Source organism: Cetorhinus maximus, chromosome 5, assembly GCF_964194155.1.
Source record: "Cetorhinus maximus chromosome 5, sCetMax3.hap1.1, whole genome shotgun sequence".
In the NCBI taxonomy this organism is placed as follows: Eukaryota; Metazoa; Chordata; class Chondrichthyes; order Lamniformes; family Cetorhinidae; genus Cetorhinus; species Cetorhinus maximus.
In genome coordinates, this window is record NC_135883.1 from 39872508 (window position 1) to 39887092 (window position 14585).

Below are 14585 nucleotides of genomic sequence, written 5' to 3' on the forward strand. Positions count from 1 at the left end.
ATGAAGTGCTTTATGAAATGTAGTCACTATTGGAAATTAGGAAATGTGGCAGCTAATTTGCGCTCAGCAAACTCCTCTAAACATCAATGTGGTAATGACCCGATAAACCATTTTTACGGTGTTGATTAAAGGATGAATATTGGCCAGGACACTGGGGCTATCTCCCGTGCTATTCTTTAAAATAGTGACATGGGATCTTTTACAGCCACCCAAGCAGGGCTTTGGGTTTAATGAAATGTGGCACCTTGGACAGTGCAGTGCTCCCTCAGTAATGCACTGAAGAGTCAGCCTTGGTTTTGTGCTCAAGCCTTGGAGTAGGGCTTGAACCTGGAACTTTGTGATTCAGAAGCAAGAGTGCTACTAACTGAGCCACAGCTGGCACGGTACATTGCTATGTAAGGAGACTGGGGTGTCCTCTGCGTGCGCCCAATGACCTTGAATGAAGGTTATAACAATCTCATACAGCTCCACCAGCTGATGTGATGCCAGCATTTGAAATTTGGTCAATGAATATCAGACAGCCTTTTTGTTGTTCACTTTGCGAGCAACAAGCGTGAAACTGCAAGATGAGGCCTGCACTGTTTAAAGGGCCAGGCGCTTAACTTGCAGATAAGGTAATTTTTTTGTAACTTGCTCTATTGCAAAGTGTTAGACAGTACTCTGGAGTGATTTTAGAGGTGTTGTGGCGAATTCCTGCAATCGCCAGAGAGTGTAGCTGCATTTGCACAGGGAGAGCCAGAGGGGGAAGGAGGCCTGTCCACAGCTGGGCTGCAATAAATATGGGGGGAGCAGCAGCAGTGCCTCTGGATCTGCAGCATAATAGGGAGATGGAATGAAGGTTGCGGGAAAAGTAAAATCTGCGCTACACCCTCTGCCTACCTGAATCCTGACTCCTCCATGCTCCTCCACAGTGACAGGAAGCTGTCTGGCCGGCCAGCCAAAGCACCCAGACCTCAGCAGCATGCCCATTCAGTGCTCCTCTCTATTCTTCCCAAATGGGCACCAACGTGTAGTTGTGGTATTATAGATTTTGTAAAAAATGCTCATCTTCCTTTTTAAATGGACACAAGGAGCTTTAAAAAAGGCTGCCAAAAGTCACCTGGCCTCTTCAACTGCAATGTGGTCAAGCTTCCAGAAAGCTTTAAATGGATTGCAGGCAGACATACCCAGACATGAAAAAACTTTTTGAAATTCAATGAGTTCTCAAACAGACAATGAAGGAGCGAAAACCTTGGCCCCTTTTGAACACTTCAGCTGATAAGGGGACTTCGGATTGGCAAATGGGATTATCACTTGCCTTACTTGGAAGATGACATGGCATTTTGTCCAGAGTACATGACAGCAGCCATTTTAAGTTTTTGAATTGTATAAAGACAGGCTGAAAACAGCCAATTTGTATGCAGAACCCCAGGAAGAATTCTGGGAAACAACTTCAGAAATGGTTCTTGGCCGAGGCGGGGGGACAAAGGGGCAGGTTTCTTTAAGAAATCAACTGCTGTTTCCGACGAAAAACTCCAAGCAATCTGCAAGTGCCGTAACCACAGGATTAGTGAGGAATAGGAAACCTTCTCCCTCTCCTGCAAAAACGTGCTGACCGGCTGAATCCACCAGAGAAAGACAAACACCAACTTGGTCGACTGAAGAAGCCATTGCAGCTGTAAACCGAACCTCAAGTTTCAACCTCTTCACTTCGGAAAGATGGAATTCAAGCAATGGACCCACAACATTATCTCACAGAGGCTGATCTGAAATCTCATCTTTAAGCATTTTTTTTATATCTGCTTTTAATCTTTGTATCTGTATTTTAGTTTACAACTTTATCACTTTTACCCAAATAGCTTTCAGCAGTCGTCTTTCCAATAAACTAACCTTTATCTTGTTTAAGACTAAAGCGCTTGTCTGCTGGGTTATTTTTAATTGAATCACTCATAACAAAAGAAGGCTACATACATTCACACAAATTCTTAGCTCATGGACCACTTTAAGGAAACGCCTTTCACGTGGTCGTGACACATCGAGCTCATCCAGTGAGCTGGCAACCGAACCATCCTTTCCCCCTCCACCTCAGCCTGGCTGCAGCTCATTCATGCTCAGTGACTCACTACATGCTGACCCCAAATCTATACTGGCCTCCAAGATAGGTGGAGAGCCAGTATCTGAACTGGTAACTGTGAGTGTCAGATTAAGCGATGGAATCTCTTCAATAGTGCCCTTGTTCTCTTCCTGCTCACTTGTGGGGTAGAAGCTCGTGGGTGACTGAAAGCAGGAGCTCTGCAAGGGAAGGTTGATGTGAGGGAAGGGAGTTGGGGTGGGAAGCAAGAAGTCCATGGTCACGCCGTCAGCAGCTTGCTCACCCTGCCAGAAAGCAGGATGAGGGTGAGCTGGCAGTTGCTAAAGGGAATAAAGCAGGGAGATACCATCGCCATGAATGTTCTCAGTGACACGGGATGCCACGGGCTCTGTCACAGCCGCCACCATGATGCTAAGAACCATCTCCTCTGTTGGGCTCAGGCGAAGAAGGCATCCTTATCCCTCGCTGGTTCTGCTCCCTTCTACTGTACACAATTTTGCCCTGCAGAAGAGGGGGAAGAAGGTCAGTGATTGTGTTGCAATGCGTTTGGGTGATGTGCATGCTATAGCTGAATAACTGGTGGTAGTGGAGGCAGTGAGAGGTGGGTGTGAGGTTGGCAGCATCAGTATGTGTGTGAGGGTGGAGTGGAGTATCTGGATGTTAGCTGTGAGTCTTGAGCACTTGTGAGTGATGGGGCTGTGCTGCATAGAGCAATGTGAGAGGTTGGTGCAGTAGTGAGTAGAAGATGTCTTGAAAATACATTCACTGACATTGATCATCTATGTGAGGCCATTGAATTTCTTTTGGCACTGCAGCCAGGCTTTGGGTCCTGACTTGGCAAGTTGATCTTCATGGCCATTTTCGGAGGGTTGCCTTGAGAGCTTTCTGCCCCCACCCACAGTGTCTCTCCTTTTGCTCATCTTCTCCATGAATGTCTCCATCCATTACTATAGAACCTCTCTTTGCCCTGGTATACATTTTGCAATAATTTATAGTGCAGCAATATTTTTGTGCAGCTTCTCTTTAATGTGCAGCCTGCCTTTTAAAGAGCAGGCTGGCTGTTACACATGTTATGCTCACAACTTTGCCTGTATCTCCTCTGTTGTGCAGTGACCAGAGGCGGCTTGAAGGAACAAACAGCACTGTAGGACCCAACTGGCCCGACGCTACATTTATGTCGATGAGGTGGATACACAAAATGTTTGTGTTGCCCACCTCGAAATGCAGGGGCACGGGCAGGTTGAAAATTGAGATCCCGCACCTAAAGAAAAGGGCTATCCAATTTCTAACCCCTCGAGTCTAAACCTGGTTTTAGTTAGCTTGCAGTAATCATTGTCCCATTGTCAATTTTGCTTTCATGTGAAATAAAGTCGCATATTGGAATGGCAGGAAATAAATATCTCATTATGGAAGCGCTATAACACATGAAAAGCCGATTTCAAACAAGGCAACAGATGGAACTTTCCCCACTGCCCTCCCATTGATTACCAACGGAGGCCAGAAGGAGAATTCCGACCTTAGCGCATTATCAACAGTATTCTTACCTCAAAGCAAAGTGCATCAAAGCAGCAGCTCACATTACAAGAATTCTGGCATTGTGACAAGAGTGTAGACATCACCATAAAACAAATTTTCTGGAAGGGTAAGTTGAGCTGAAGACTGGAAATGATGGCTGACATTCAGAACAAGTGTGTTGTTTACAAAGCACTTGTAACCAATCATGTTTTAAAGTGTGAGATCGCAGGTGCAGGGTATGGAATATAAAGGGGCGCAGTGTTCAAATACAGAACTTATAATGAACAAAGTTTAGGTTTTGCCTTTAATGAAAAAATTTTTTGTTCATACAAACTGTGGTCAATGGTCAAAGGGAGGATGGCGTTTAATGGGACAGATGTCTTTTTCAATTTCCATGCTTTATGTGCGAGACCAAGAACAAACATTATAATGAACATTATAATAAACATTCAGTCCCTCAAGCCTGCTCCACCATTCAAGGGCTGATCTCAATTCCATTTACCTGTTCTTGCTCCTCATCCCTGATAACCTTACCGCAATAAAAGTCTCCCATTCTCAGTCTTGAAGGCTCCAATTGTTTATCCCAGCTGTTTTTGGGAAAGAATTCCAGATTTATGAAGAAATGTTTCCTGATATTGCTCCTGAACAGCCTAGCTCTAATTTTATGTTCCCTTTGTCTCAATTCCCCGACCAGAGGAAAGGTAACTCTATATCTAGCCCATTGACTCTTTTTAACATTTTAAACATCTCGATCAGATCACCCCTCAATCTTCCACACTCATGGGAATCCACAGTAAGTTATGCAACCTGTACTCATAATGTAACCTCTACTCCCTGCTATGAAATCAAGTTTTGCTCTGATGTCACTAATGGTCAGTGTGAGCCACTACACATCAATCACAAACACAAATAATGTAACAAGCTCAGAACATTATATCTCATCATGGGTAATTCTTTAAAAAATTGTTGCACAACTGGAAGCCACTAAAAATGGCGACTAAAGCACACTGAATTTAAAGAAAACATGGCCAAGGAAACCTTCCTGCTGATTACCACGTACCGCCCTCCCTCAGCTGATGAATCAGTGCTCCTCCATGTTGAACATCACTTGGAGGAAGCACTGAGGGTGGCAAGGATGCAGAATGTACTCTGGGTGGGCGACTTCAATGTCCATCACCAAGAGTGGCTTGGTAGCACCATTAGTGACCAAGCTGGCTGAGTCCTGAAGGACATAGCTGCTAGACTGGGTCTGCAGCAGGTAGTGAGGGATCCAACAAGACGGAAAAACACACTTGACCTCATCAACCTGCCTGCCACAGATGCATCTGTCTACGACAGTATCAGTAGGAGTGACCACTGCATAATGGTTGTCGAGACGAAATTCCGCCTTCACATTGAGGATACCTTCCATCGTGTTGTGTGGCACTACCACCGTGCTAAATGGGATAGATTTCGAACAGATCTAGCAACTCAAGATTGGCATCTATGAGGCGCTGTGGGCCATCAGCAGCAGCGGAACTGTAATCGAACACAATCTGTAACCTCATGGCCTGGCATATCCCCCACTCTACCATTACCATCAAGTCAGGGGATCGGCCCTGGTTCAATGAAGGGTGCAGGAGAGCATGTCAGGAGCAGCACCAGGGTTCCCTAAAAATGAGGTGTCAACCTGGTGAAGCCATAACACAGGGCTACTTGTGTGCCAAACAGCATAAGCAGCAAATGATGGACAGAACTAAGTGATCCCACAATCAACGGATCAGATCTAAGCTCGGCAGTCCTGCTACATCCAGTCGTTAATGGTGGAGGACAATTAAACACTGGAGGAGGAGGCTCCACAATATCCCCATCCTCAATGATAGAGGAGCCCAGCACATCAGTGCAAAAGATAAGGCTGAAGCATTCGCAACGATCTTCAGCCAGAAGTGCAGAGTGGATGATCCATCTCGCCATCCTCCGGAGGTCCCCAGCGTCACAGATGCCAGTCTTCAGCTGATTCAATTCACTCCACGTGATAGCAAGAAACGGCTGAAGGCACTGGATACTGCAACAGCAATGGGCCTTGACAACATTCAGGCAATAGTGCCGAAGATTTGCCGCGCACCTAGCCAAGCTGCTCTAGTACAGCTACAACACTGGCATCTATCCAGCTATGTGAAAAATTCCCCAGATATGTCCTGTACATAAAAAGCAGGACAAATCCAGCCTGGCCAATTACCGCCCCATCATTCTACTCTCCATCATCAGTAAAGTAATGGAAGGGGTCATCAACAGTGCTATTGAGCCGCATTTGCTTAGCAATACCTGCTTATGGGCGCCCAGTTTGGGTTCTGCCAGGGCCACTCAGCTGCTGACCTCATTAAGCCTTGGTTCAAACATGGACAAAAGAGTTGAACTCCAGAGGTGAGGTGAGAGTGACTGCCCTTGACATCAAGCTGCATTTGACAGAGTGTGGCATCAAGGAGCCCTAGCAAAACTGGAGTCAATGGGAATCAGGGAGAAAACTCTTCACTGGTTGGAGTCATACCTAGCACAAAGGAAGATGGTTGTGGTTGTTGGAGATCAGTCATCTCAGCTCTAGGACAGCACTGCAGAAGTTCCTCAGGGTAGTGTCCTTGGCCCAACCATCTTTAGCTGCTTCATCAATGACCTTCCTTCCATCATAAGGTCAGAAGTGTGGATGTTCACTAATGATTGCACAGTGTTCAGCACCATTCGTGACTCCTCAGATACTGAAGCAGTCCATTTCCAAATGCAGCAAGACTTGGACAATATCCAGGCTTGGGCTGACAAGTGGCAAGTAACATTCACGCCACACAAGTGTCAGGCAATGACCATCTCCAACCAGAGAGAATCCAACCATCGTCCCTTGATGTTTAATGGCATTGCCATCACTGAGTCCCCCACTATCAACATCCTCGGGGTTGCTATTGACCAGAAACTGAACTGGACTAGCCATATAAATACTGTGGCTACAAGAGCAGGTAAAAGGCCAGGAATTGGGCGACAAGTAACTCACCTCCTGACTCCCCAAAGCCTGTCCACCATCTACAAGGCACAAGTCAGGAGTGTGATGGAATACTCCCCACTTGCCTGGATGAGTGCGGCTCCCACAACACTCAAGAAGCTTGACACCATCCAGGGCAAAGCAGCCCGCTTGATTTGCACCACATCCACAAACATTCACTCCCTCCACCACTGACACAGTAGCAGCAGTGTGTACCATCTACAAGATGCACTGCAGGAACTCACCAAGGCTTCTTCAAAAGCATCTTCCAAAACCCATGACCACTACCATCTAGAAGGACAAGGGCAGCAGATAGATGGGAACACCACCACCTGGAAGTTCCCCTTCAAGTCACTCGCCATCCTGACTTGGAAATGTATCGCCGTTCCTTCACTGTCGCCGGGTCAAAATCCTGGAATTCCCTTACTAATAGCACTGTGGGTGTACCTGCACCACACAGACTGCAACGGTTCAAGAAGGCAGCTCACCGGCAACCTTCTCAAGGGTAACTAGGGTTGGGCAATAAATGCTGGCCCAGCCAGTGAAGCCCACATCCCTTGAATAAATAATAAAAAAAGAAATACGGAGAAATGGATTACGATAGATAGCTGAGTTAAGAACTAGCACCAGCATAGGAACAATGGGCCTAATGGCCTCCTATGAGTCTTGAATCTACCATTACCTCTCTTAAAGGACATCACCTCAACGTTATTAAGTGAAAGGAGTGAAGTAAATCAATTAAATCTGGTTATATTCAATACCACCTCTGGAATGCATATGAAGCAATGGTTCTGCTCCCACATCCATCGCTGAGCTAACTGGCTTGACTTTCATGGAATCGGAAAAACTCCACAGGACTTTAGAAACGGCTGCCAGGATCTGACTCCAGGGTCCCTGGCCCCATTTTTGGCACCCCCAATTTTCCTCAGTGCAGGCTGCACCCCAAGCTCCTGGAACAAAAATCCTATCCTTACGGCCACTTTCTCCTGAGGTGGGCGCGCCGAGCTGGGAAATTTCCCCAACCCCCGCTACCCGCCTCTAGGATGAAAATCCTGCCCAGCATGACTTGAGTCGACAAGCTGCTTACATTTTCAGACATCATAATATTGCTAGGAAATGTCTGCATTAGGGCTGGCCTGAACTTTACGCATGGAGAGTAGACATTCATTGTGGAGTCCATAGAGCTGAATATCTGAAAAGGAGTGTAAATGGTAGCCAATGGCATTTCACCTAAGAATTTATACCCCCAAATCTTGACAAGAAACTCATAGGATCATAGAATTGTACACCACAGGAGGCCATTCCGCCCACTGTGCCTGTTCCAGCTCTTTGGGAGATCTTGCGAATCAGTCCCATCCCCCTGCTCTTTCCCCACAACTCAACAGAATCGTCCTCTTCAAGTATTTATCTCATTCCCTTTTGAAAGTTACCATTTAATCTGCTTTCAACACTCTTTCAGGCAGTGCATTCATAACAACTCATTGTGTAAATTATTCTTTTCCTCATGCCGCCTCTGGTTCTTTTGCCAATTATCTTAAATCTGTGTCCTCTGATTGCTTAGACACTGAAAACAGCCTCTCCTCATTTACTCTATCAAAGCCATTCATGATTTTGAACATTCATCAAATCATCTCTGCTGTAAAGCAGATCAACCGCAGCTTCCCCGGTACCATTCCAGGAAAACTGAACCCTCTCCAAGGCCTTGACGTTCTTCCTAAGGGCAATTCTTCTCACATGGGAATCCAGAAACAACACAGGTTGTCCTTCACTTCACATTAGCACCAAATGACCCAATGCCAATTATCTTTTTAACATTCTGTTCCTTAAAAAACACTAACACACGCCAGTTTTGAAATAGTGGAAATGAGTGTAGCTGCTGTCGATGAGTTAACTGCCCCTTCTATTGCATAAAGCATTTGTGATGGATTTCCTGCTCTTTAAGAATCCAAATAAGACAATTGATGGATCAGACAGGTGGCTTTAACAATGAACAACTTAGCTCTGCTTCAGCTTCCACATGCCACTTGTAGCCACATCAAGCTGTGTCTGTGATGCATATTTAAACCCTCTCCAAGCACTCCCTTTGTCACTGGAGAATAATGAAGTGGCAGCACTTTTTGCATAAATATTTATCAAATGCACATCCAGTTGTGAAACTTTCCCCGGTGTAAGAAGAGAAGAGAGTGTGACATACCTGCTGTGATCTTTGTATAGCAGCATCTATTTCTTCCACCTTCTGTGCTATAGTGTCGCTCACTAATCTGTAACGCTCGTTGTCATCAGACACCAGTTTGTCGAGTCCTTCTCTCGCCCTCCACGGGACCAATTCCAACAGAGCACTGCTGACCTCATTAACTGTGTCCAGGCTTACCCTGTGCTCCATCATCTCTTTCCTCAGCTCCTAGGGATCAGCACAGAGAGTTCTCTCATCACACAATTCTTGGGTTTATTGCAGCACTGTGTTGCAGAACTGGACATTGCATGGTACAATAAAAGCAACATACCATCTCCTACACCTGGCACAACGAGTGACCACACTTTCCTTCCTCTCCTAAAATTGGTTACCCTGTGCAACCTCCCTATGCAAACCCTTTGAGACACCACCCGTAATACATGCTGACCCAGAGGTAAATAACACAACTGTACCAAAACTTCTGTCACCAGACTTATTGAGGGCAATTTTAAAATCAACCCACCAACTGGGAAACTGTCCAACTTGGGTGTAACGCTGATTTTACACCTCACCCGATTTGAAATCAATGGAGCATAATATTAGGCAGTGGGGGTGAAAGGTTCCACATGATGCAGTGGATTTCCCAGCCATGAGTAAGGTTAATATTATCTCCCACTATATCAGTCCAGGTTTCTGTACTTTTACTTAGACGTGGATGCAAAAGGTACAACTAAATATAAATCAGGTTAAAATTCTGGAGAAAAAAATTGATAAAGGAATATAAGAATATTTTAGGTTTCATTTGATCGAAAGTAACACAATTTTTAAAAAACTGAGACCAATTGTCAAAAGCAAATTTTGAAAAGTATACTCTTGTTATGTGAAAGAGGCAGTTTTTTTCATATACGTAATGAAACACCAAATAACATATATCTGTGATTGGGCTGAATCTTGGTTTTGTGCGATATTGTAAATCGGGTGATAAGTGAGTCAGCAGCCCATGTTACATCTCTCCCCATGTTTAATCCCAATGGAATGAAGATGCACAATGAGCTGCTGACTCACTCTTGTCCAAAATCGATGTTTGCCCCATTGAGTATAGTCACTTTGGATTAAAACTACATTAATCAAAGGTTCAAGTGGTTCCTAATCATAACCCTCACCTTGTTATTAGGCAGCAGCCCTGGTCACTGCTTAACTATCTAAAATGCTTTATTTCAGAGAGGTATTTCCTCTGACGTTATTCTCCTTGGCTCTCACAGTGACTATCAGGGTGTTCCTGATGTGCTGTGATGTTGACAAGCGAATTAGCAATTGCGCCAATACAGCATTTTTTGAAGAAAATAACCTGCAGTTAATGACTGAAATGTTCTTAATTCAGTAAATAAGATGTAAGACAAAACTGCAGTCAATATATAAAGTTGACATGAGCACAAAGACATACCATTTATTCCCCAGAAAAAAGTGAAGACATATTTTTAAAAACACCCAACTGCGATAATTTTATAGAATTTCTGATAATCACAAAGTACTATCCTGTCCATTAATAATACTTCTGTACCCTGATGATGCATTAGTGAGAGGACTGTATATCAGTCTCAATCAGCCACTGACAATGGCCGCTGCCCTCAATACAAACAGAGATGAACTTTACCCTTTCAAAAGCATCAAGCCTTTTTATGCCTCCGTAGAGCAGCTGCTGGAAACAATGGAAAACATGGGTCTCCATCCTATTGGCTCTCTAGTCAGTGACACCCGAGCTAGAAACACAGGGAGCAGTCACTCAGAGGTCATGAGTCCGCTTGAATGATTTACTGACGCTGTACTGACAGTGTTCATCCAACTATTGAAGTGCAAGATTACACAGAAAGCAAACTAACAAATCAGTCTCTGACACAGCAACTGTTCATCAAGATGGTTCAATTGCCAACCCTTTTACTCAAACGCGTCACTGAGTGATCTAATATATCCACAGTAAGGCAGCTAAAGGTAGCAACTTACTAAAACTGGCCATCACCAAACACAGACATGAGTGTACATGGACACACTAACACATGCACACACACTCACTAAAACACACTAAGGTGCACACACATGCACACTAACATACACAAACATACATTAACACGCTAAACTGCACACACACCCACTAATGCGATGGAAAAATCCCATTCGTCTCACCTGAATGAATACAAGCACACACTTGCACGTGCACAGAATCACTGACACACACACATCAACTAACATGATGGAAAAATCCCAGTTGTAGGGAGACAGGGCTAATGCACGCGCACGCACTCACACTAACATGCACATACACATGCACACACAAATTGCATGCACACAAACATTCACTAAAGCATACACGCTCACTAACAAAATGGAAAAATCGCATTTGTATGTGAAGGCTAAACTAATGAGGAAGAAATATGATCAGATAAAAATAAGTTTTAATATGTTAGAGTAAATGAGCACATGCACGTGCACACATAAGTTACAATGTGAAGAACCACTTACCTTCTGTCTTTCCTGTGCTTGAGCTAGCTGTTCTCCTGCAAGTACCTCAGAAGCATATGAGGTCAGTTCAGCCTCTACCTTCTCGAGCCAGGTAGCTAAAACTTCATGAGCAGACTGAAACTTGGTAGCCAGCTGGAGGGCCTGTTCTAAGGTCTTCAAGACTTTACCACTGGTAGTGGCAATTTCAGCATAGCGAGCTTTGATGCCATCTAACCTTTCTTGAATGATTATAACTTCATCTCCTATAAAAGGAAAGAGAGAGAGTTTAAGATTCTCCAAGTATTGTGTAAACCAATACACGATAAGCAAGGGGAGAAATAATTTCAGATTCTGTTGGGAGCCAATCAGCTGCTTATTCATGCAAGTTGCCAGCCTGCCAAACCTGATTTCAATCTGAGTACAAGCTCAAACACTGTTCAACACACTTCAGAAAATCCAAAGAGAAAGTCTCACTTTCTATTGAGGAAAAAATGACAGATCTGCACAGTGCCTTCCACAACCTCAAGATAATCCAAAGCGTTTTAAAGTCTATGAAGTATTTTTGGTGCTGCAAAAGTGGTGCACAGTTGGTGGCCCTCTCTGCCATTCCATAGCACCATCCCATCATTGACAGGTCAGTATTGCAGCATTCCATGCAAATCTCTGCTGCCCATATCCTAACTTGCACCAAGTCCTATTCACCCTATACTCACTGACCTCCATTGGCTCCCAGTCTGGTGACACTTTCATTTTAAAATTCTCATCCTTGTTTTCAAATTCCTGTATGGTCCTGCCCCTCCCTATCTTTGCAATCTCATCCAGCTCCTCACAATCCTCTGAGATCTCTGCACTCCTCCAATTCTGGCCTCTTGTGCATCCCCGATTTCTATCATTCCACTGTCGGCAACCAAAGCCCTAAGCTTTGAAATTCCCTTGCTAAACCTCTGTGCATCTCTCTCCTCATTTAAGAATTGCCTTAAAACCTACTTCTTTGAACAAGCTTTTGGTCATCTGTCCTAATGTCTCCTTCTTTGGCTCACTGTCAATTCTTGTCTGCTTAGGTTTCTGTGAAGCACCTAGTGACGTTTTATACTTGATCAAAGAAGCAGGTTTTAAAGTGCCTCTTAAAGGAGAGATCCAATTGTAAGCAGGGATTTCAACTGGAAAAATGACTGGTGACATCAAGTTGGTGGATGAAAATACAGAGCAATTACTGCAAAGGATCTTGACACCATAAGAGAAATTTACACTGATGTCTCCATAACCTTGGACCACCCTGCCCCTTCTATATAGACATGATTACGATCTAAGGCTGTACTAATGCAATGGTTGCAAAATTACAATTACATGTGTTGTCATTTCTTAGTCATTTGAATATCTTAAAGACACTTACGCCTCTGTCCAATGGGAGCTTCCGCACTCTGGATTCAGGCTCACCAGAAATTCATGTAGGTGCAAAAGAGGCATAAGGCCCATAATGCTGGCCTTCCACTCCTGATCCCCATCCCAGTGAACTGCCATAAACTGGGGTGGGGGGAGGTGGGGGGCGGGGGGATTGTCATGGAGAAGTCAATCATCACTACCCTCTCGGCACACCCTCCGCCCTGCCTCACATAGCCCAACTGCTTACCTGTTGTCTGTTTCAGGAGAGCTAATCCGTTCTTAACAGCCTGATCGACATGCTGCTTCCGAAGCATGATGTCCTCGTGAAGGGCCTGTTATCATAGAACAGGTTGGGTTAACAGAAATTGGTGGATGCAGAAAACCCAGAGATTCCGGCAACATTTTGAGTCCATCAAAATGGAAACAACAAAAAAAAAATGCACAAAAGGAACATTACGTTTAAAAAAAAATTAATGTAGAAATGAAAATTAAAGCGAAAGAAAAAAGGTACCAGATGCTCGGAATGTTGTTTTTGAAGATGATCAGGATCGTAGTCTTGAATGGCCGCATTGTTGAGTCTGTCCTGCACTTCAGCCAACCAGTTCAGAACCTCTACTTCCTCCTCTCCAAAGATCCAGGCATTGGAGAGGGCCTGCTGGATCAGGGCGGCTTTGCGGCCATACCTGTCCTGGATCTCAATGTACCGAGTCTGGGCAGAATCCAGCCTTCCCTGCAACATGTCTTTATCATCTCTGGAACTCATAGTCTTTAGCAACTGGCCAATGCTAATAGCCTGGTGCAACTGTTTACCGTGACTGACGACATCATCTTCCATGGCCTACGCAAGGTGTACAAACGAATGAGAAAAGATACTGGGAAAAAATAAACTGAGGCAGAAAACAAAGAATGGCAACAGAAAGTACTCCCCCCAACGACCAAAAAAACTAAAATAATGATTATGCAATGTTGTAACTTAAAAGTGAAGGAAGGAAGGGCAAGCATACGCCTGGCTCAATACTCACTTTATGCTGGGAAATCTGCTCTTGCAGTCTGGCAGTTTGAGTGCCAATAGGTTCAGAGTTTGCAACCTTTTTCTCAGCCGCAGTGAGCCATTCAACCAAAGGTTCCACAGTCTCGTGGAACTGCTGAGCCACCACCAATATGGCCTCCAACTGCCGCTGTCTGTAGAGAAGATAAGAAAAGAGACCTCGTTATAAAGAAAGGCTTACATTTGTACTAGCAATTTTTTAAAGTCAGGTCATAACAAAATTTTGTACAGCCAATGAAGTACTTTGCACCAGTGACTTACACTTCAGATACGTAGGAAAAGTTGCAGCCAATTTGCACACAGCAGGGTCCCACAAGCCGTAATGCGATAGATAATAACCAGATTTTTTTTTTTGAAAAGTGACATTGATGAGAGATAAAGTGTTGGCCAGGACACCTGGAAGAACTGTTCTGCAGCTCTTGAAATCAAGACATTGATGAACTCAAAGTCTAACTAACTCCTCGCATTTTTGGTTTGTGAGCTCTAAAATACTTTTGATGAAATATTTGACAATCTTCTATATATGCACCCATATCAGCTTCAACACTGTGCCTAACCAGGTACATGGATAAGCCCCTCATTAACTGTTTCAGTTATGGTTGACATTATATTATATTTTATGAGAAAAGTTACTTCACATAATGGCACAGGACCGAGCCTACTGTCTCTGGTCTGATCTGGACATAAGATACAGATCAGCTGTGATGTAAAGTGAATAGTTTGAGGGGTGAATTATCTCCTCCTGTTCCTATGCTGCAATGAGCAACTCAAGAGAGGGAAAGGCAGGAGAGAGCATTCACTCATTGAGCCATCATTGCCCGCTGTGTAACCCACGTGCTTAGGGTTGCACTGCTCTATGGCCAGTGAAATCGCATAATGAATGTACAGTTGG

The 14585-nt window shown here is 44.3% G+C and overlaps 1 protein-coding gene across 29 annotated transcripts in view; it reads right to left on the reverse strand.

Annotated features, from left to right (window-relative positions):
- The window catches only part of dst (dystonin), a 568493-nt gene that overhangs the window by 88447 nt on the left and 465461 nt on the right, over nucleotides 1-14585 (reverse strand). For 24 of the 29 annotated variants that reach the window (XM_078541812.1, XM_078541821.1, XM_078541818.1 and 21 more), the window contains 5 exons: nucleotides 13668-13827; nucleotides 13157-13483; nucleotides 12893-12977; nucleotides 11284-11525; nucleotides 8788-8994 (listed from right to left, as the gene is read on the reverse strand). In XM_078541812.1, coding sequence (XP_078397938.1) covers nucleotides 8788-8994; nucleotides 11284-11525; nucleotides 12893-12977; nucleotides 13157-13483; nucleotides 13668-13827 — 1021 coding nt within the window. The remainder of the gene's footprint in view (nucleotides 1-8787; nucleotides 8995-11283; nucleotides 11526-12892; nucleotides 12978-13156; nucleotides 13484-13667; nucleotides 13828-14585) is intronic. The other 5 variants (XM_078541814.1, XM_078541819.1, XM_078541823.1 and 2 more) reach the window with 1 other exon arrangement.